We start from the raw sequence: 23,630 nt of genomic DNA, 5'->3' as shown, positions 1-23,630 counted from the left end.
ACAAAAGCTATTTAAGCCTTTTCTATAAATTATTATATTTGATGGAAAGCAGCAAAATAATTTACAGAAGTTGGTAGTCATGAATTCGGTAGCAATTTTAACCCTATCTCAACCGATTTCAGAAGATTTATTTCCTATAGACAATAGTTTTGGACATTTGCTGCCCAGGTCTGTGCTGTCTCAATTTGCTTATGGTTAAGATTCAAATAAAGAGAGAGAGAGAGCACTTGAATAATTACTTCAGGCATTCATGACACTGCTATGGTACAGACGTACCCAAATCATCTCTTGACCTTAAATTTTCAAGACTATATAAAAAAAAAGATCTTGGCCATGAAATTCCATGTTATGTTTGGTGATTGCACATCCTAAAGTTCACACTTTAAGTGGTGTGGCACAGGGGTCTTGCAGTTCATGCCACCCTTAACTTTAAATGGTGAAGACTGTGTTGCTAAAACGAAAGAAAAGGGAGGTTGCTTAGTGTGTTTAAGGGAAAAAAAACCAGTAAAACTTGGAAATGATGCACACTGGTCCAAATCATCTTGTATACCTGAAAATAGAACTCCAGCACATCTGGTTAATTACCCAGTTTTACTGAGATATTTTAAACTTCTTTATCCCTCTCTTGTGAGTTGCCTGTTTTATCAGGTTATTCATCTGCCATTGGTACTGATCAGAAGATAAGGAATGAGAGAGTTAATATTCATTGCCAGTGGCATCTTCCTCAACTTGTCATGATGGCATATTTTGCCCATCCTAATTGCCCTTGAACGTGGTGGCTGGTCACGGTAGTCTATCTGTTGTTACGTCGCCCATAGTTCTGTTAGGAAGGGAATTCCAGGATTTTTATCCAACAGTGGTGAAGGAGAGGCAATATAGTTGCAAGGCAGGATCATGTGTGGTCTGAGGAGGAACTTCCAGATGGTACTGTGTCCTTCGAAGTGAGAAAGTATGAAGGTTTGGAAGGTGCTGTCAAAAGAGTTTTGGCATCGTGTTTACAGCGCACATTTTTCCACGATAAATTTGTGGTGGGGTGAAAACTTCATCTCATAGATGGGGTGCCGATCAATCGGTTTGCTTTGTTCTGAATAAAGTTGAGCTTCAGTGACAGTATTCAGTTGTACTTTTGACTTGGGCCTTATATATTATCAACAGCTATTGAGGAGTCAGGAGAGGAGTTAGACAGAATTTCCATCTCTGATCTGCTTTTGTACCCACAGTATTTATATAATTGGTCCAGTTGAGTTTCTGGTCAATAGCAAAACCTGGAGTGTTGAAGGTGGCATATTAAATGATGATAATGCTATTTAACATCAAGTGAAAATGGTGAAATTATGAGAACAGGTGGTGTAAACATGGCTTGTATTCCTTTGAGACCAAAACTTGATGAGTAAGCATTCAATGGGCTGAATCTTTAATTTCTTTGGTTAATTGTGAGTTGTGTTGAGTTTTCTTTGGAAGGATTCTTGCCATGAGGCCGAGTGAGATTCCCTTCTGTATTTTAGCAAACACACCTTGTTAACTACGCTACCCCGCCTGTATGGCATACTTCAGGTCCCATTCAATCCTTATCTTACCAAGCGACTTTCCTGAAATATCTCACCACTCTCCAGCTAACTGCTGAAAAGCTGACATCCCTTGCACCCATGCCACCTTTAAAAGATCATTGTGTTGCCATTTAAAAGACTATCAGCCTGGAGCTATCACGTTACAGTTTTAACATTTGCCCATATAGGGCAGACAGAGGAAGTCAGGGCACTGCTCTGTGGGCAGGGGCCTAGAGTTTCCTGACTAGATGGGGATGTACTAAAAGAGACCATCTGTCTGAAATTGCCACCCGGTTTAGTGAAGTTTCAGACATTTGGCGGAAAACCCAGCAATATAGAAAGAAGAGCAATGTCCTTCTCCACTTCACCACATGTAACCATCCTCTCTGCAATATCTCTCACTTTGTCTCAGCTACATTTCCCAATTGCCACTAAGACCCATGTTCCTCTACTCTCACTATTGCCTTGTCCACTCATCCTCAGCCACCCCAACCCCCAACACAACTAACCCTGTGTGCTGCCAGCTCACTCAGTTGGGACAACTGCCCTGTAAGTCACAGCTGTACCTCCCATTTCCATCTCCCTCAGTACCTACCTCCCTCTCACTGTGGGAGGAAAACAAACTCCACTAGGGTAGAAAGTATCAAGACAAGTGTTGAAAAGTCAGCCATTAAGATTCTGACCACTCTGAGTGGCTGAGTGATTATGTCCAAGCTGCTGGACTGGTATCGGAGGTGGTCCTTGACTTATTGTGGTGGGTCTACCTGAGTGAAGGCTGGGGTCTGCTGACAATCATGACAGGCTTCCTGGCTTTGTATCTGTGCCAAATGGCAACTCAAGACAGAAATAACATGAATCTCATAGCTGTGGCTCTAGGGGCAAAGCTCAGAAAGGCCTGGCAAGACAATACAAGACACGAATGCTGGGAACATCCTGGTACGCTTAGAATGAAGGAGTCCTATGAAAGTTAATGAAGATCCTAGAGATGTAGCCTAGTCCAGTCCGTGAACTGGCTGTGTGCCCCTGAAAGCATGGTGTCCTTGCAACAGCAGTACCATGTAATTATTGGTTCAGCCCAAGGTGCAGCATTAAAATATGGAAACATCCTGTAAGTGGGTCTGAAGTGTGCCATGAGGATTCTTAGAGGCGGGCACACATTAAATGCCAATGTCTCAGGTTGTAGGGTGTGTGTGGCCAGTGCATATGGAGCATGCCCTGAGATGTTGCCTGGTGCCCAACATGGCAGTCCTTTGGAGCCAGTGGTGAGTTAAAGTCACCAGGTACCCTCTTTAACTTGCATATCTTCATTTCTTGATATCTAGACATATGGTGCTTTTGGTGAGGTGGCAAGTTGAATGTTAACAAACATTAATAAAGCATTTAAAAAGCCGTAATCACACTTAGCAACTCAGAACAGAGACAATGGACTGGTATTATTGCTGGACTGTTAATCCAGAAACCCTGTTCTGAGGGATCTAATTTCAAATCCTGTCATGGCTGAAGGTGGAATTCAAATTCAACAGAAATCTGGAGTTAAGAATCTATTAATGATCATGAATCCATTGTCAATTGTTAGAAAAACCTATCTGGTTTACTGATCTCCTTCAGGGAAGAAGATCTGCTATCCTGGTTTAAATGTGAACCACAGCAATGTGATTGACTCTTAACTGGCGTGTGGGCAGTTAAGGATGGACAGTTGATGCTAGCCTTGTCAACAATGCCCTCATCCTGAGATTAACTAAAAATAAACTCGAGGCTGCCTATCAAGAAGCTTACCATAAAAGATACAGTGAGATGCTTTTCGTATCAGAACAGTCCTTGCCAGACATCTTGTGTGATTCTGCCACAATTCTCAGCATAACCAATGTGTCCCAGACCTCACTAAAATTACGCGGAAACTGTTAAAAATGGTAAAGGGTCAGATGCAAGTTAGATCCTGTGGTGAGGCTGTGCTGTGCCACAATCTTAAATGCAGAGCTAGACAAATGATAAACTGTATCGAGGAGTTCTTTTTCCCAGAAGAGTGAATGAAATTTCGAGATCGTCTTCTCCTGGAGGCAGCGGGTACTGTTTTAATTGAAACCAGAAAGGTTGAGATGAATATATTTTTGTTAGGTAACAGTTTCAAGGGATTAAAATCCAAAGGTGTCTCTGTAAAGGTATAAAACCAGCATGATCTAATAGTGAAAGCCTGAGGGCCTGAATGACCTGCTCCTGTGATTCAGTGCTGAGTGATATCAAGCTGATACTTCTGTTGATTGACCCCCAACTTGTTGCAATGAATGTATCATGTAGTTTCTCAATAGTAATATTCTGTTTTGTAAGAGCTGGTAAATGCAACACAATTCTACCCGGTGTCCAATATCTAGGCATTGTACAAGTCCCTCCTGTCACACTATTTATCAGTGAGAAATCATATGGTAACTCCTCTATTAAGGAACAATTCAATCACTTGTCTGTTTTTCTGTTTGACAGAACAACTATGTAAACTCACGCTGTAGAGAATCTGTATTACAACATAGTAGTGATAGTCTGCACCCAAAATAAATGAGCAGCATTTTGTTTTTACTTTCCATTCTCAGCTTTGCTGTCATTTTCTCCTCACCACTCACAAGGTGCATGATTTTACTGTTGCTGAGCCAAATGTTCTTAGTTTTTAGGTGAACTCAAAAATGGTTTCAAAATCTAACATGCACATGCTCAGACATGTCAATGTATAGCAATCCCACAAGTAAGAGCCCTGGCTTATCCCTACCTTCCCAGCAGAGACTAAGGTCAATTGCATTACCTATGTCATCATGTTGGCTAGGATCAACATATTCAACAGGATGAAACTTAGTTCTTTGTACTTTGTGTAATTCAATAACATTTCTCCTGTCTCATCTGATTCTTCAGGATAATATCCACCTTGTAAGAGAGATGTAACTTTAGGCATCTTTATAGTGGCTGTTGGTGACCTATTTGCCTGGGAACACCCAATAAAGTACAGAACATATTTGCCATAGGCTACAGTTGTCATAGAGGGAGTGTACTGGAGGCTTACGAGGTTGCTACCAGGGATGGCATGACTACAATATGATGAGAGATTGGCTCAAATGGGCTTCTATTAACTAGAGTATAGAAGAATGAGAGGAGATCTGATTGAAATGTAAATTTTTTAAAAAAAGATAAACAGGGTGGACAGACAAGATGCAGGGAGGATGTTTACCCTTGTTGCAGAGTCTAAAATCAGGGTCTAAAATCGTCTAAATTAAGATGAAGAAGAAAGTACTTACGTTTGATAGAGATAGTGTCAGTGGGAAGTGAATAGAAATTGCAGAGGCACTGGCAATTATTTTGCAATCTTTCCTGGATTTTGGGGTGGTTCAGGAGGATATAGAATTTCACACGTAACATCTTTCTTCACCAATAGACCAGTCAGTTTAACTTCGGAAGTGGGGAAATTTCTAGAAACTGTGGAGGAAACCAGCTCCCATGGTGGATGCTGTTGGTCTTGGAGGTGTGGTCAGGTGATCTTGGGACTTTTGGGTAAGGATATATCAAACATGCTATGAGCCTTCTGGTTAAGGGCTAGTTGAGCCGCCTTGCCCTGATATTTGAAGGGTCAGAGTGGGGTAAGCAAGGTTGAAGTGAAGATCCTGGCCTCCTCTGCAGTGTTCACGGTGAGTCAAAACTGCCATGGATCTCTTGCTGTGACAGTATATCCTGAGTCCTTGTGAGGACAGGCACCTGGACTCGGGTCAGATTTCCCCCTCTGTCCATGCATTTGGTCCTGAGGGCCAATGTCTGGTGTGATGGAGTGAAAGTGCCTGTAATTCGGCATCATCCCTTAAAGGTCCTGGGCCTGTTTCTGAACGGCCACTGCTAACACGCCCGTGTTCGCATGGCATGCATTCGCAACACTGACTGTATCAATCCACCTTCTCAGTGAAGGCCAGTACATCTCTCAGATCCCCCTGCTGCTTCTGCTGAGACCACAGGGTCATCCCTTGCTGGGGCCTGAGCCGGTGCCTGGTCTCCAGCTCTCCTTTGAATGCCAGTGGCCTGTGACGTTTCTCCTGTCCTTATTTGCACTGCAGTCGGTGTAAGGAACTCAGCCTCTGCTGCTACATTGCGTTCATCTATCGCCCCCATTTCAGTATGGGAGCATTACATTTACATAAATAAAAATATTAAACAACTTTACATTGTGCAAATGAATGTCAGTGGTTTTCCAAGAATACTTTAAAGAACAGTCAGGGCTAGATTCCTAATTTTGTATCAAACTGGACCAATTCATCCTCACCAACTATCAGTTATACTGAAATTTCATTTTGATGCATGTAGAAAAGTTTTGAGGAGTTGTTGTAATATTTATCTAGTTAGACCTTCATCAGGAGCTTATCAAAAATCAGGTTTATAAATCAAGTAATTAAGACACATGGACCTTTTAAAGCTGGGTGCAATTCCCTAGTGTGTGCCAAGTTTTAATTTGAGTTAGGATAATACAATTAGCTTCCATTCCCAGAAATCTGAAAAGGAAAACTGGTTAAGATTTTTGATCACTGATATTCGTGTCCTGCAGATAGCAATGCAAGGACTGCCAGGCTTAGCTGTTTTACGTCAAAACTGAATAGCTGGACATTCACTGCTGATTCATACAAAAATACATCGACTTCAAATGAATGGCCGCAGAACAAATGTCCATAAACTCCAACTATCTGGTGTTCAGGAGGCAGTACATGGACACACAGACACACAGACACACACACACACACACACACACACACACACACACACACACACACACACACACACTCTCTCCGCGCCCCCCCCCCCCCCCACCACCACAACGATATTGCTCTGCCTAGATATGAGCTGTCTTTGTAATTCCCTAAAGGTTGAATGAGTGGATTGCGAATGGATGGCTCAGCTGTTAGTGCTGATATATCTGGGGGGAAAGGTATTGAGGTTGTTCCAATGGGCTTTGTATCTAATTATTGAATACATGTGTATTTTTACAGGTGGTGGATAGCAATACGATAGCTGTATGACCTATGTAAAAATGTGGGATTCTGCTCTTTCTGTAAGCACTAAAGGAGCTCTGTACAGAATAAAGTGACTTAGAATTTGGCTTTAAGTTGTCAATATAATTGATTGATGATATGTAAGAACTTGAAGGAGATTACTGAGATTTTTATGACATTCCTTGATAATGTTCCAGATGTTAACACCTGGAACTTGCTAAGTCTACGCATCAATGATGCAGATGTTGTTTTGAAGATTTTGTGGAGCTAAAAATCAGCAAATTGTGGCAATTAGAATTATGGGCACTCCAGTCAATGCTATTCATTCAAAAGTAATAAAAAAAGTTACACATTACTGTGTTCAGACAAGACACCATGATTACACTTATTTTGTAGAATGCAATCGATAAGAGACTGGTAAAACTCACAACTGTTGTTTTCCCTCTGAATGTATTTTCTTTAATCACCTACACCCCTCCCCAGATCATCAGGAGCTTTCTGGGCTCCTGAAGAGACAGAAGTTTGTCAAGAAAATCTTCAGACAGTTGCGGCTTTTGTGCCATGTCTGGCTGTGTAAAGATCACAGAAAAAATAACCCTTTATTCTGGCTTTTTAGCCATCTCAAGGCACTATGAGCAAACATTTCTGAACTCCAAGCAATTTATTTGGTACGTGAATTCATCTGTTTCATTTAGACAGCATAGCACTAATCATAGATCTGGCGTCCGTTCTCTTAAATAACAAAGTTTTTGAAATATCCTGGGATTAATTTGCTGCAAGTATGTAGCTGCAAGGCAACATGTATGCAATAACAGCATCTCCCAGTACAGGAAACTGTTCTATTCCATGAATACACTAGTGACCTGTGATAGGAAATGCAAGGGCCTTCTCCATCCTCTGCCTCTCCTGAATAAACTCCTGACCGTTGATTATCTAAATTGATTTCTCCATCTGCACATTTTATTGCAAACTTACCACAAGCTCATCTCACTTTTAGATATCAATCTGTGATCTAATCCATCTGTGTTCCAAGGTTTGTGTCTTGTACAGACCTGTCACAGTTTAGACCTCACACCTATAAATCTCAAAAGTGTGAAAAAACAGGAAAAATAGCAGTAATTTCCTGCTGGGATTGCTAAACTCCTGAAGCAGCTGTTGGCAATCTATTGTGTTTTCCCCTTTAATTTACCTTAGAATGCATTTATTTACCTTTAAAAACGAATGAGGTTGAATCCAGCTAAATACACTAGGGGTGAATTTTCACTGGTGTTCGTTCAATCAATTTCTCACGTAAAGCTTGTTGTTACCTTCCTGAAAAGTGAAGAATTGAGTGAAACAACTTTGAAGGGATCAGACTAAGCCACCCCTTCAGCAGGTCAACTAGTTAGAAAACTATATTGAAAAATCTCACTTAGTGCAGTTTGATTACTTCTGTCATATATACAACCATCTATGGCCATTTTCATCATCAGCAGTGAGATTCTGTTTTCTTGGGAGACCAAATTCTTAGCACACTTTTCAAAAGCTTGCTTTTTCTGCTTTCCCATATCGTAACATTGATGACATTGGTTTACAAGTTGTTTCTTCATGATAGAATTTAGGATCCTAAAGCTGTTCCATTATTTGAAATAGGAACCATATCAAAGAAAAAAGAGGATTTATTTAATGTATTGACTATTAAGTGTTCTATTATAATACAGTTAATTTATTTTTAAATGGATAAGATATTTAAATTCTGCCTCCGTTTTAATTATAGAAATATTTTCAATGCATAGGTGTTATGTAATTCATACGACACATCATATCCAATTTAGATTATATAACTATCAAAGTCTCATGGGTTCTAGGCTTGTTTGCTGAGCCAGTGCGTCTGATTGTAGACGTTATGTTATCCTGCTAGGCAACACAGTCAGCATGCCTCTGCTGAAGCCTTGGCGTTCTGTTATTTATGTGCCTCGGTTTGCTGGGGTAATTGGCATCACTTCCATTTCTCTTTTCCATTGGTTTATATATTGGGTCCAGTTCAATGTGTTTTTTGGATGGAGTTCCGGTTGGAATTCCAGGCTTCCAGGAATTCCCTGGCATGTCTTTGTTTGGTTTGTGCTATTACAGATGTATTGTCCCAGTCAAATTCATGCCCTCCTTTGTCTGTGTGTATTGAGACCAATGAGAATTGTTTCTTTGTGGCTAGTTGGTGTTCATGCATCAAAAGCACAAGACTAGAAGAAACCCACCAACGCATAAACAGCATCATCACAGGAATAAAATTCACAAAAGAAGAAGAGAACAATAGCCAAATACCCGTCCTAGAATGCAGAAACAACGGGGAACTCCAGACTAGCGTATATAGAAAGACCACACATGAGCCAGATTCTTAATTACACTAACAACCACCCCAAAAGCAGAAATTGAGCTGCATCAGGACATTGTTCAAATGAGCCATAACACACTGCAGCAACCTGGAATTGCGTAAACAGAGCAGGAGCACTTACGTGAAGTTTTTAAAAGGAACAGATAACCAAAAATCACAATCCGCTGTTACATCTTCAGGAAAGCGCAACAAGAAGACACAACACGGCCAGACACACTAGTCACCTCACCGTACATCAGGGACATATCAGAGATGACCACAAGACTACTCAGACTCCTAGGTATCAGAGTAGTGCACAAACCAACAACCACCCTGCAACAGTCACTGATGAAGAATGTAAAGGATCACATACCCAAAACCATTAAAACTAACATAATATACAAAATATCATGCAAGGATTGTGCGAAACATTGTCCAAACTGGAAGAAAACTGACGATAAGAATGCACGAATACCAACTAACCACTGAGAGACATGACCAATTCTCATTAGTCTCAATACACGTGGACAAGGGAGGACACAAATTCGACTACAACAACGCATCCATAACAGCATACGCAAAACAGATATGCCAGGGTATTCCTGGAGACCTGACATTCCAACCGGAACTCCATCAACAAACACATTGAGCTGGACCTGATATACAATCCACTGAGAAACTGAACTGAAAGTAATGCCAAGCACTCCAGCAAACCAAGGCATATAAATAGCAAGAAGGACTGAACACCAATGCTTCACCGGACGTGCACTGATGATGTTACCCAGCAGCGTGATGAAACGTCTGCAAACAAACACACACCAGCTCAGCGAGCAAGTCTACAACCTGAGCTACAAATCTTCTCAAAAACTTTAAATTAAACTCTCCGTTAAGTCATGGGATTTTACCACCAGCCTGTAATTAGTAAATATTTTTTCCATGATTCCCAAATGAACTAATTTGATTAGCGTAATGCAGGATGCTATTAACTGGCTTAATTAAAGAAAGCTATGAAAAGACAATAGGTCAATAAGATGAGGAAGTTTAAGCAGCACATTCCTCTCAACTGGCAGAAAAATGTTCAGAATTCCTCTTCCTGAACCATAACAGGGACTGAGATTTTATGAATACAATACACAGTGACATGAGGACATTTTATACCAAAAAAAACTAAATCTCTTGGACATATATTGCTCCCTTAGCATATTAACATCATTTCTATACTAATACCTTCATATATAGTAAGTTCAGATCGCAGATTCTAACAGTGATGCTCCAACAACACACAAAAGGCTTTTTTTCTGATCTAATTGTGCTCGAAATGTCTGGAGCTATATTTTCCATCACATTTGTAAATCTGAAGTTGCTGCAAATAAACAGATGTTTCACGTTGAAACAGTTAACAGGAATAGCACAGGGGTGTTTATTTCTGCCCGGTTATGGAGTTGCAATTTTTTCTCTTTCTAGTTTAAATCTACCAGGAGGTAAGTGTAACTTGGACTTAAACTGACAAAATGAGTCAGACAAAATCTTCGGCCATATCGGTGGAGATGTGATGGTATAATCTGCAATATAATCTAATATGGGAATGAGGACTTACTTATATTCATTTGTGGGATGTGGGCATCGCTGGCTGGCCAGCATTTCTTGTCATCCCTAGTCGCCCTTGAGAAGGTGGTGGTGAGCTGCCTTCTTGAACCACTGCAGCCCACCTGCAGTGGGTTAACACACAATGTCCTTAGGGGAGGAATTCCAGCATTTCGACCCAGTGACAATGAAGGAACAGTGGTATATTTCCAAGTCAGGGTGGTGAGTGGCTTGGAGGGAGCCTTAACATTGGCGTTCTCATATGTCTGCTCTTGTTCTTCTAGATGGAAGTGGCCGTGGATTTAGACAGTGCTGTTTGAGGATATTTTAGTAAATTTCTGCAGTGCACCTTGTAGATTGTTCACACTGTTGCTACTGAGCATCAGTGTAGAGGGAGTGGATGCTTGTGGACATAGTGCCAATCAAGTGAGCTGCTTTGTCCTGGATGGTATCAAGCTTCTTAACTGTTGTTGGAGCTGCACTCATCCAGACAAGTGGGGAATATTCCATCACAATCCTGACTTGTGTCTTGTAGATGATGGACAGGCTTTGAGGAATCAAGAGGTGAGTTAACCACTGTGGTATTCCTAGGATATGACCTACTCTTGTAGCCACTGTTTATGTGGTGAGTCCAATTGAGTTTCTGATCAATAATAACCCCCAGGATATTGGTAGTGGGGGATTCAGTGGTGGTAACACCATCAGATGTCAAGGGGTGGTGGTTAGGTTGACCATCACCAATAAGAGACGTAGCCTGGTATTTGCGAGGCATGAATGTCACTGGCTTCTTGTCAGCCCAAGCCTGAATATTCTCCAGATCTTGTTGCATTTCAACATGGACTGCTTCAGTATTAGAGGAGTTGTGAATGGTGCTGAATATTATGCAATCATCGGTTAAGATCCCCACTTCTGATGTTGTGATGGAGGGAAGGTCATTGAAGCAGCTGAAGATGATTGGGCCGAGAAAACTACCCTGAGGAACTCCTGTAAAGATGTCCTGAGGCTGAGATGATGATTGGCCCCCGACAACCACAACCATTTTCCTTTGTGTCAGGTATGATTCCAACCACCAGAGAGTTTGCCCCCGATACCCACTCGGCACTTCTGGCGGAAGATTTCTGTGAGTGCTTCAGCCTTAACTTTTGCACTGATGAACTGGGCTCTTCCATCATTGAGGATAATTATGGAGCTACTGCCTCCAGTGAGTTGTTTAATTGTCCACCACCATTCATGACTGGATTTGGCAGGAATCCAGAGCTTAGATCTGTTCTGTTGGTTGTGGGATTGTTTAGCCCTGTCTTTTGGTTGCTGTTTGGTGTGCATATAGTCCTGTTTGGTGGATTCGCCAGGTTGACACCTCATTCACACCTCATGCCCTCTTGCACTCACCATTGAACCAGGGTTAATCCTCTAGCTTGGTGGCCATGGTTGAGTGGGGGATATGCTGGGCCATGAGGTAACAGATTGTGCTGGAGTATAATTTTGCTGCTGTTGATGGCCCACAGTGCCTCATGGATACCCAGTCTTGAGTTGCTAGACTTGTTTGAAGGGTCCCAATTAGCACAGTGATAGTGCCACACAACATGATGGATGTTATTCTCAATGTGAAGATGGGACCTCATCTCCACAAGGACTGTGCGATGGCCACTCTTACCGTTACTGTCATGGACAGATGCAGTTGCAGCTGGCAAAGTGGTAAGGATGAGGTCAAGTATGTTTTTCCCCCTTATTGGTTCACTCACCACCTGCTGCAAACAGTCTACTGGCTATGTCCCTTAGAACCCAACCAGCTCAATCTGTAGCATTGCTTGCTTAGTGGTGGACATTGAAATTCCCCACACAGATTACGTTTATGTGGAGATGGAGATGGAGGTGGTGAGTTTAAATGGTAACAAATTACACTCTATTTGGTTCACATTGATCTGTTTTGTGCTTCTGGATTTATGGAATTGTATGGCCTTGTTACTAGTGGTCAGGTTCTGTAACATTTTTCTCCATTTTTATTAAAACAAAACACAGTATCATTAAGAATGATTCCTGGTGTGCTATGCTTAGTGACTGATTTTTGCTGTGATAATATACGTGGGTTTCAGCAATGCCCTGGACCGTATGAAAATAGACAGCCTGTGCAGTGAGTGTTGGAAGATTGCTCAATCTGTCAAGGTTGGGAGTTCCGTAACAAAACAAGGTCCAATACTTTCCTGACCGAATCCTGACACTGACATCCCATTTTCATCTAAAGTCACTGGATTATGTCAGGAATAGAATCTATTGCTTAACTCGCTTCTCCTTCACTCAGATATTACAACAATGATATTGTCTTCGGTCCTCATCACTTTACGGGGTTAAGCCAGACATTTTTCTGGTTCTATTGCAATCGACAGTTCTACCTCTCTGGAAGGAGCTGTATGTCATGAATTGCATAAAACTGACTTCAGATTTATTGAATGAAGTCACATACATAAGGCTACCAAGAAGGCATAACCAACCATGGAAATAACGTATTAAGTTATCCTTACATATAAATGCTTTACAGACCGAAGTGTCTGTCATTGTGGTTGCCAATAGCAGGCGATATTAAGGTTAAGAAAAAGTCCCATAAAGTGATATCAAAGAAGAAAATGTGTGTTAGCCCATATGCCCTGGACAACAATTATCCTTTGTCAATGCCACAAAAATAGATCTGATCGACTGCATTTCACTTCACCCACTTCAAAAATATTGAATTGGCTGTAGAATGCTTGGGTTGTCAGCTTTATGTTGTGCTTTATGCTACCACCTGCACTTTGAGAACCAGCCTGGGGTGTCTCTGGGCTGTGGGTGCCTGCACAAACATCGCCTCTGAGGTGAATTGTTCCTTGTCTCAAAGTAAGACTCACCAGTTCTTTATCTATAGTAACATTCCTTCATTTTACTTCTGTACACAATAGATTCTAAGACTCAGTTCTGTTGGGTAGTGGCTAAGCCTTCTTCATTGTTTCTTCTAGACTGATCTCCTCTCTTTTATTAATGTCAGAATCATATGATCGTAGGTTCAGTTACATCCATGATTTAAATGAATCTCCTCTATACCAGATCTTTCCTACAAGTTTTTTTTTCTGTCTGGCGTACATTATTGCAGTAATTTGTTTTTACTTATTTGATCTTTGTAGTTATTAATATCATTACCATTAATATTATTACCACCTCCTCTCTTTGTCAAAGTCTGAATCTCATAGATTGGGAGAAAATCTGGAACTCTGACTAGATATCCCAACTATTAATTTGAATACAAAGTCAGAAGTCATGTGACACCAGGTTACAGTCCAACAGGTTTATTTGAAATCATAAACTTTGGAGCGCTACTCCTTCATCAGGTGAAGTCAAAGGAGCAGCATTCTGAAAGCTTGTGATTTTAATAAACCTGTTGGACTGTAACGTGGTGTCATGTTACTTCTGACTTTGTCCATTCCAGTCCAACACCTGCATCTGTGCAACATGAGTACAACACTGTGGTGATGGTCTAGCACTGTGTCTGGACCAGTTGTACCCCTGTGTACAACGTCGAATGTCGTGTATTAATGGCTTTCCCACATCCTGTGATAGTCATACTTGGTCTCACTTCTTGGCTCCAATGAGATCAATGCTTCCAGAAACTATGTACAGCAGAGGTATTTTTGAATGCAGTAAACACTGAGTGAAAACCTGAATGAACTTGACTTCAATCTAATTTGCATAAAAGTCAAGTAGGACCAAACATATCTATCTTTTAAAATGGAATAAATCTTGATGAAATTATTGCTTCAATTTGCACTTGGCCACATATGCCACACATTTTGACATGACAAAATCTAATTCTCTGCGTCTTTTGTAATACTTGACCACTGCACTATTATAGCCTTGCAATGCATTTTAGACATTTTAGCCCCCAGTGGAGCTTCTGTAGCATTGCATTTTGCATCACATTGATTAAAACCAGTAGTATAACAACAAATTTTCTATTACTGTTTGTTTGTGATACCTTTACAGCAGTTAGTCTATTAAATTACTTTTCAACCTCCTTTTCAGGCATAGTTTTATGACCTTTTCACACTACTGGGCAGATTTAAAATGATATGTCCATAATTTCCTGGTAATGTTTGCTCTTGCCATGGAGTAAAAATCTCCTTCCTCTATTGGAATCAGATTTCCTGTAACAACTCAATCCAGTACTTTCTATGAGACTATACCTGCCATTATTTGTATCTTGCCTGGAACATTGGTATATTCCATTATATACTACTTCAGCCTAAAGCTAAATCTTTGAATACATAGAGGTTTTTCAAAATTGCTTTCAATTACAATAGTTTTACCAAGGGCTAGTGATTTATCTTGACCCAGGTGTTCAAGCCCATGAGTTAATCTGTAGCTGCTAATGCTTCCTAATGTGTAAATCTGTTAAGTTTTCAGCAATACAAAATGGACAAGTTTTTGTGGACTGTCAGCTTTTGCTTCAGTAAGTGCTGTTCTAAGTGCTATGTTTTTGGTTGGGCTAGAGCGCTGAGTCCTTTCAACGTTGGGTCTATTGCCTTTGCAGACAACTGGAGTAGAAGATAAACTACTAGTGAGCCCAAATCGGGATCACAGTATGAGGATTCGGGATAGACCATTTTAGGACGGAGATGCGGAGGCATTTCTTCACCTAAATAGTGGTGACCTGGTAGAATTTGTTACCACAGGAATTAGTTGATGCCAAAGCATTAAATGTATTCAAGAGACAACTAGGTATCACACTTGGGGCGAATGGGATCAAAGTTTATGAAGAGAAAGCAAGACTGAGCTATTGAGTTGGACAATCAGCTATGATCGTGAAGAATGGTGGGCAGGCTCAAAGGGCTGAATGGCCGCCTCCTGCTCCTATCTTCTATATTTAACAAGAAGAAGCAGTTTTCTTAACAACACTATATAATTCATAATAGCAAAAGGTACAAGTTGCATTGCCTGGTTAGACATAATTACTATGACTAATAGGATACAGAAATGGTATGTCTGACCCTATCAACATCTACTTCTAAACAACTCAATTTTATATCCATAACAATATGACCTCATCAGATTGGGTGGAGTATAATGTTCAGAGCCATCACCTTCTATAACAAACAATGTATCTGAGTCTATTATTGCGAACAAGGCTGGATTACAATATGCGAAATTGCCAGTAAATATAGTTTCGCTTTAATCCTTGCAAAATCCGCAGAGTATTCTTGACCCCAATATCATTGCTGAACTTTTTTTAAACAGAAGGATTCTTAAGGGTTGAGTAAGATATACCCTTTCGCATTTCATTCACTAAACCTTAGAAACTTAGTACGTCATTTATACATTTCAATGCCAGAAATTTACTCAGGGCTGACGTCTTCTTTGCATATGTAATGAATCCCTTTTTCATGGATATGTGTCCAAGAAACGTAATTATCATCCTTGAGAATTGCCACTTCTCGTTTTAGTGTATAGCATACTTTTGTAGTGTCTTTAAAGGTTCCCCTGATTCTCTGGCCATGTTCCTTTTGCATTTTATCATGCACGAGCATATCATTCATTTGAAAAAAAAATGGCTCACTGTTTCCCTTCCAGGATTTTGGACATTGTGCTTTTGGAAAATCTCTAGCGCCTAGAAGATCCCAAATAAAGATGGTTGAAGCAATTTTGCTTGAATGGAGCAATAAATAATGTCAGTAATCTTGATTCCTGGCCTACGGAGATATGACAAAATTCATTGTTTCCAACCAACCTTGTGAAAACTTGTTCATTTGCAGTTCGGCAAGCTATTTTTAACAGTTAAAATAAGCTGAGTTTCTTCTCTTAACTGGAGATCTGTGCCTCCTGAATCTTGGAGTTTATGTTAGAGCTGACATGCTCAGTCCTAAACCATGGTAAACTGCCTGTCAGTATTGAAACAACTTGCCCCTGTGTCACACATATTCTGTTTCAAAGCCTTTATGTTCTGAATCTGTCCTGACTCACTTTCACCTGTTTTAATTGCCCTCACCTTTTGTTCCGTAACTTTAAATACTTGAACTTTTCCCTTCTTGTATGGTTTCCAGTCTCATGTATTTTGGGCCGTGGGTGTCTGAGCAGACCCTGTCACTGAGGCTACTTGCTCTGTATCTTTAATTGTGATTCTTTAACTCCTTGTGTACTCTTTTTGTCATGCTTTAATTTATTTTAATCTGTACACACTAGGCTCTCAAATGCATCTCTCCAGTATAGTGTCCAAGACATCTCTCTTCACATCCAGATTCTAAACTGGTCTTTTCTTTCTTACTGATGTCAGAGTCATGTTACCAATTACTTCATCCTGATTTATTTGAATATCATTATATAATGCATGCTACTTTTCAAAATTACCATATAAATGACATTTTCTTTTAATTTCAGTGTTTTACACAATGAAGTGTTTTCTTCCTTTGCTTTAATAGCTGGTACAGTATGCGCAGATGATCTGACCAATAATCTGTACAAAATAAAATGATGAATAATCAGTTAATTTTGGAATGTTGGCTCAGAGCGGAATGTCAGCTGAAGTATCTGGAAAATTGTTGATCCTCTTGAAACACGTTCCATGGGATTTCTTAATATTCATTTGGACAAATGGATTCTTGGCCTTTCCAACAATGCTGCAATGAAAGTCAAGCTTTGTTTATGATTGTGAATCCTGATCTGGGGCTAAGAACTACAGCATTCTAACCAAAGTTAAATCTGCATTCACCTGAACAAAGTTTACACCAATGTTATCAATCAAAATACCACCAATTAAAGAAATGATTTTGTTTGTTAAAGAATGCTGAATGGAAACATTAACACAAAACTGCTGATGTGATTCTACTGTAGCAATTTAACACTTTTCAATTGACAATATTTTATACAATTCTTGGTGTAAAGGTGGAATAATTTAAATGTACAATTTGTTACATTCTTATGAACTCCGCCTTGTTTAAAACACAGCTACTGAGTTTTGGACTTAATGGCAGTTCTCACACTTGTTTCAGATGGTTCGAGGTTCAAATCCCATTCTAGAGATGTCAGCACCTGCTGCAGACATTTATATCTTTCTGCAAATATTGCTGCAACAGAATATCTGTTCCTGCTATTTGATTTTGTGAGACCTTATTTTCACAAATTGACTGCTACTTTTCTATATATGATGGCAGTGCCTACTTAGTCCACTATCACATTACCGCAAGGTAACAAAAATACAATATAAGCTCTCACATGTTCTAAAGACTGAATTCCCAGCCAGTTTATAGGCCAATTGGCCAAATGATCAGTTTTGTACAGCTATAGTTTAAGTGCACCTATGATAGGGTTACAGTTTGGCCCCAAGGAACTCGCTGTTCTTCTTCAAACAGTACATCATCCAAAACTACAGAAACAGCCCGATGAAAGGCCCTCAGGTTATTATCTAATCCAAAGGAATACCTCCAACATTGTGGTCCCCTTTCAAGTCTACACAGAGGTGACAGTGTGGCTTGTGTCCTAAAATAGAGCTGCCAGGTAAAACACACATTGTGTGTTGACTTGGAGACAAGCATTCGACTGACTAAACTGAGCTTTCAGCAGTATTTATGCTTGACAGTCCATGTCACCATGTTCAGTTTTGACAGAGAACCTTCCATTCTTGCACAGACTCTGTTTTCAAAGCCACATGCAGTAGACGAGCAGAAAGAATAGGTTAAGGGTACTATTGGACATAATCTGCTTCTCCCTGCTGACAGATCTGCTGAGTTTCTCTAGTATTTTCTTGTTTTTCTTTTAATTTCAGAAACAGTGGTGTGTTGCTCTAATTTGCTAAAATCAACCTTGAAGCAACTCTAAGAAAGACAAGGGTGGGGTATGTCCTGGAAGCAAAGTTTACATTGAATGAACTAATTATTGCATGTTTTCCAGTCTGGCAATGGAGAGATCAATGGAAGATGATGAGGAATTTGAGAAAGCTCGTCGGCGCCAGGCCAGACTTAGTAATTCAGTACCAACTAATGAAGATATTGCTGAAGAACAGCATACATCTGAAAACAGGTACAAATATTATAATTAAGCAGTCCTGTAAAAGAAAAATATGAATTAATTTTAATTGGGAGCAAGTGGTGATCAAAAGGGTGGAACTGCTGAAGTGAAATGCTGCCATAATAGGAGATTCCATAATGAGGGGATTTGACATGCACTTCTGCCAAAAACTGACACTCCTAGATTCACTGTATCCCTTAAATGCCAAGATAAGGGATGTTATGGAGTGGGTGAGAAAGGTTTTGAAGAGGAAAAGGGGTCGATCAGAACTGACATTTAGTGTTGGAACCAGCAATACTGAAAGAAACAAAATTGAAGTCCTACAAAGTGAATATCAGCAATTTGGAAATAAAGCCTTGAGGCCTTGATTTTCCTTCCTGTAATAAGGGAATGTATCTTAGTCTTTTTGAATTACTTGCTGTATATTAACCTTTTGTGACACATGCACCAGAACACCTGAATCTTTCTGTGCCTTTGATTTCGACAACCATTCCTATTTAAGTACGACTCTGTTCTTTTAAAATTTATTCTTCCTGCCAAAGGAACTATTTAGTATTTTCTGGCATTGTACTCCATCTACTAGATTTTTGTGCACTCACTCAACCTATCCGTATCCTTCTGTGTGACATATTTTCTAATATAATCTGTGACATCTGCCTTCACTTCACTCATATGCACCGTAAAACATAAGGTCCCCAGCGTGGACCCCTCTTAGATTACCATTCGTAACTGCCCCTCAGAAGAGCTGTGAAATGTAGTCTGATTTAGGAATCATTTGAATGGTAATTTTTCAAGATTTTAGGCAACTTCCTATTCCCCTCTGTGCCAACTCATGCCACACCACTCCCTCACCCTTTCCCATGTACCTGATGCCCTCCATACTAACTCAAGGTTCCCCCTGCAACACATGGACCCTTATAGACAGCATGCACCACACCACCTCATGTCTTCCATGTCCAATTTCCCAATATATAAGATACACCGTGACCAATATAATAAAAAAATCATGTGTACAATTGCTCAGAAATGGAAAACACCAACTCTCAAAAGTGACAGCAAAATAAGAAAAAAAAAATTCTTTTCCTGCAATGAATGGCTCTGAGCTAGATTGCCATATCTGACAATATGATGGAGGTAGGTTGATTTGAAGCTTTCATTATCTGAAAAAGAAAATTCCCAGTCTAATGGGGTGGGGAGATGGCAGGGAGGTCGCACTGGTTGAAATACCCTTTCAAAGGGTCAGTATCAATGCAATGTGCCAAATGGCTTCTTGCCACATTTTCACCTGGCCACAGAATGGTGAAATGCAATGTGAAAAGGCTTGTATGAAACATTAAAATGGGCCAAATTTGTTTTTAATATACAAAACAGATCAATCTGCCTTTGTAAGACAGAGTGACTCACATTCATTTTACCTGAGGTACCATTAGGCCCTTCTGTGTCAAAGAATAAAGTATGGCTCACCAGTCCTGGATTCCAAAAGACTCCATTCTGTATTTTATTAGTTAGCTTAACTATTATTTTTAATGTCACTCATGTGAAATGAGCATTGCAGTAATTATTGACCATCCCTAATTGCCCGGAGGGCAGTTAAACATTGATCACATTACTGAGGGCCTGGAGTTACTGGAGCCAAACGAGGTAAGGAAAAGCAATCATTACCTGTTTCTAAGTTGCCCTTGAGAAGGTGGTGGTGAGCTGCCTCCTTGAACCGCTGCAGTCCAGCATTTTGATCCAGCGATGGTGAAAGAACTGCGATATGTTTCTATGTCAGGATGGTGAGAGGCTTGGTGGGGAACTTGAAGGTTGTGGTGTTCCCATATATCTGTTGCCCCTGTTCTTCTAGATGGATACATGCCAACATTACATAGAACATAGAACATTACAGCACAGTACAGGCCCTTCGGCCCTCGATGTTGTGCCGACCTGTCATACCGATCTGACGCCCATCTAATCTACACTATTCCATGTACATCCATTAGTCTATTACGAGTTGCTGTAAGAACTTTTAAAGATGTGACTTCCACATTTGTCTGCACTCTCCCTGTCAATACGTCCTCTTGATGCCCAAGATCCATCCAATATCCTCACAGTTTCATTTACAGAAGATGACTCTAGCTAAAAGAGAGAGATAAGAATCTAAGGGCATCATTTCTTCAACACATTTCTTTGGTTGCTCAAACAGGGATCTATCGTTGTTATATCCTGAAAGTTTGGGTGCAAAGATTTTTTCAAATTTTACAGAATTGTGAATGAAAATAAAATCATGATCACAAGGCAATAGTACAACCATGCAGCATGTACCTACTGGAACTGAAAAATAATAAAATATAACAAATATTTGCATTGATTTATCACCTTATGTATCAGCGGTTAGTACTGCTGCCTCAGTGTCAGGGAACCAGGTTTGATTCCAGCCGTGTGTGTGTGTGTGTGTGTGTGTGTGTGTGTGTGTGTGTGTGTGTGTGTGTGTGTGTGTGTGTGTGTGTGTGTGTGTGTGTGTGTGTGGAGTTTGCACATTCTCCCCATATCTGCATGACCCTCCTGATGTACAGTTTAGGTGGATTGACCATGTTAAATTACACCATAGTGTCCAGGATTGTGTAGATTAGGCATGGGAAAGGTGAGGTTATAGGCATAGGGTTGGTGGGTGTGGGTCTGGTTGGGATGCCCTTCGGAGGGTTGGTGTGGACTCAATGGGCTGAGTGGCCTGCTTCCACTCAGTGGGGATTGTACAATTCAATGATTTTTGCATTGAAAAGCTTTGCAAGATGCTTCAGAGAAGTGTAGAAAAAAGTCCCCTAAAAATGACAGACAGATGTGGAGCTTCTGTGGTAATCTAACTCCTTAATTTTGAATTTAGAAAATATGATCATGTAGAAAAATTTGAGCTGGTGATATGCATCTTCCCTGGTATGATATTAACACATCAAGTGTGTGTAAATTCGATTGTGACATTTTTTTCTACAAATCTTTCGCCAAGTGATTTCCTTTGCATTACTTGACATATTTACATAGTTTTCTGGTCATCATGTTTTGGTTATACTGCAAATTTTCTTAAATCCCACAGTGTCCTCAGACATTGATAGTTCTTTTCGTTTATACTGATTAATCAGAGAGATGAGTCAAAATGCGTGATGCAGAACATTACAAAAATGAAAAAAACATACGTCATTAAAGATGTGGAGATGTTAAATTTGACTTTAAAGTTCACAAAAAGGAAAGAAAGATGAACAGAGCTGAAGAGTTCGGTTTGTTGATCCAAGGAAAGAGTACGTTGGAGTAGCACACTGGGGTAAATTTTCATTTTGCTATATTCGTAGAGAACAGTACATCTGCTATTCAGAAGGTGTAAGTCCTGGAGTCATAGAGATGTACAGAATGGAAACAGACCCTTTGGTCCATCTCGTCCATGCCGACCAGATATCCTTAGCTGATCTTGTCCCATTTGCCAGCAATTGGCCCATATCCTTCTATACCCTTCCTATTCATGTATCCCATCCAGATGCCTTTTAAGTGTTGCTATTGTATCAGCCTCTGGCAGCTCATTTCATACATGAACCATCTTCTGCATGAAAACATTGTCCCTTAGGACCTTTTTAAATATTTCCCCTCTTACTTTAAACATATGCCCTCTGCCCTCGGGGAAAAGACCTTGTCTATTCAACCTATCCATGGCCCTCATGATTTTATAAACCTTTATAAGGTACCCCCGCTCAGCCTCTAATTCCCCAGAAAAATGACCCCAGCCTTTCAACCTCTCCCTCTCGCTCAAATCCTCCAACCCTGGCAACATCCTTGTAAATCTTTGCTGAAGCCTTTCATTTTCACAACATCTTTCCTATCACTAGGAGACCAGGGTTGAATGCAATATCCCAAAAGTGGCCTAAGAGAAGAAACAAATAACTCATGGGCCTATAAGGTTTATATCCAGTTAGTGTCAGCCGAGAGCCCTTAGGAAAAACTCATCCAAATTCAGATAGAGTGCATGCTACTACTAGTTGAAAATATTCCAGTATGATGTTGAGAGAAACATTTTAGTGATGATTGAGTGGCTGAGTAGTTTTGCTGGGCCAAATGGCCTAATTCTGTCATTATGTCATATGGCCTACTGTACTGTTTTGGTTCCCTAAATTAATTTCTATATAAGGAAATATGTAAATGTGTTGGAGGCTGTTCAGGGAAGATTTTACTGGACTAATCGCTGGAATGCATGGGTTGTCTTGTGAGGCAAGGCTGGACAGGCTAGGCTTGTATATACTGGAGTTTAGAAACATAAGAGAGAACTTGTTTGAAACATACAAAATCCCAAAGGAACTTAGCAGGGTGGATGTAAAAGAAACTAATATTCGTTCTGGTAGGAAAATCTAGAACTCATGGTTACTGTTTAAAAGTAAGGACTCATCCCATTTATACACTTTTTTTTCATTCTTCAGTGGGTTGAGATTCTTTCCCCAAAAGGCTCTTGGAGGCAGAATCTTTGAATATTTGTTGTGGGTAGAGCTCACTAAGGAATAGGCAATTCTGGATTTAATGCTGTGCAATGATGCAGATTTTGATTAGGATGTTGAAGGTGAAAGAATCTTTTAGGAGACAGTAACTACAATATGATACACCTCACCCTGTAGTTTGAGAGAGAGAAGATTGAGTCAGATGTAAAGAGTATTACAATTGAGCAAAAGTAACTACAAAGACATGAGGGAGAAGCTGACCAGAGTTGATCAGACAGGAAGCCAAGCTGGGAAGATGGGTTGCTGGAAGGGCAGAGGTTTCTCGGGAGGTGCAGTATAAATTCTATGCCAAGGAGGAAGAAACCTATAACAGGTAGGATGAGGCAGCTGGGTTGAAGTGTGTCTACTTTAATGCCAGGAGTATCCGGAATAAGGTAGGTGAGCTTGCAGTGGGGTGGGGAGCCAGGGAATGCATAAAAGAAAAAGAAAAAGCATATAGTATGGCGAAGATGAGTGGGAAACAGTTTAAAAACCAGCAGAGGAAATCTTAAAAAAACAATAAGGGAGATGATGAAATGTAAGAGTAAGCTAGTTAATAACATAAAGGAAGATTGCAAGAGTTTTGTTTTAGATGATGTAAAATTTGAGAGAGAGGAGCAAAAGTGGACAT

General features: G+C 40.2%; 1 protein-coding gene across 4 annotated transcripts in view; it reads left to right on the top strand.

Moving 5' to 3' along the window:
* LOC125462690 (ladinin-1-like) overlaps positions 1–23,630 on the top strand; it is a 148,845-nt gene that overhangs the window by 51,788 nt on the left and 73,427 nt on the right. For all 4 annotated transcript variants that reach the window (XM_059653424.1, XM_059653423.1, XM_059653425.1 and 1 more), the window contains one exon: positions 18,393–18,521. In XM_059653424.1, the coding sequence (XP_059509407.1) occupies positions 18,393–18,521 (129 nt within the window). The remainder of the gene's footprint in view (positions 1–18,392; positions 18,522–23,630) is intronic.

The sequence above is a fragment of the Stegostoma tigrinum genome, chromosome 21 (assembly GCF_030684315.1).
Source record: "Stegostoma tigrinum isolate sSteTig4 chromosome 21, sSteTig4.hap1, whole genome shotgun sequence".
NCBI classification, from domain to species: domain Eukaryota; kingdom Metazoa; phylum Chordata; class Chondrichthyes; order Orectolobiformes; family Stegostomatidae; genus Stegostoma; species Stegostoma tigrinum.
Note: the sequence above shows the minus strand (reverse complement) of the source record. Positions and strands in the feature narration are given on the sequence as shown.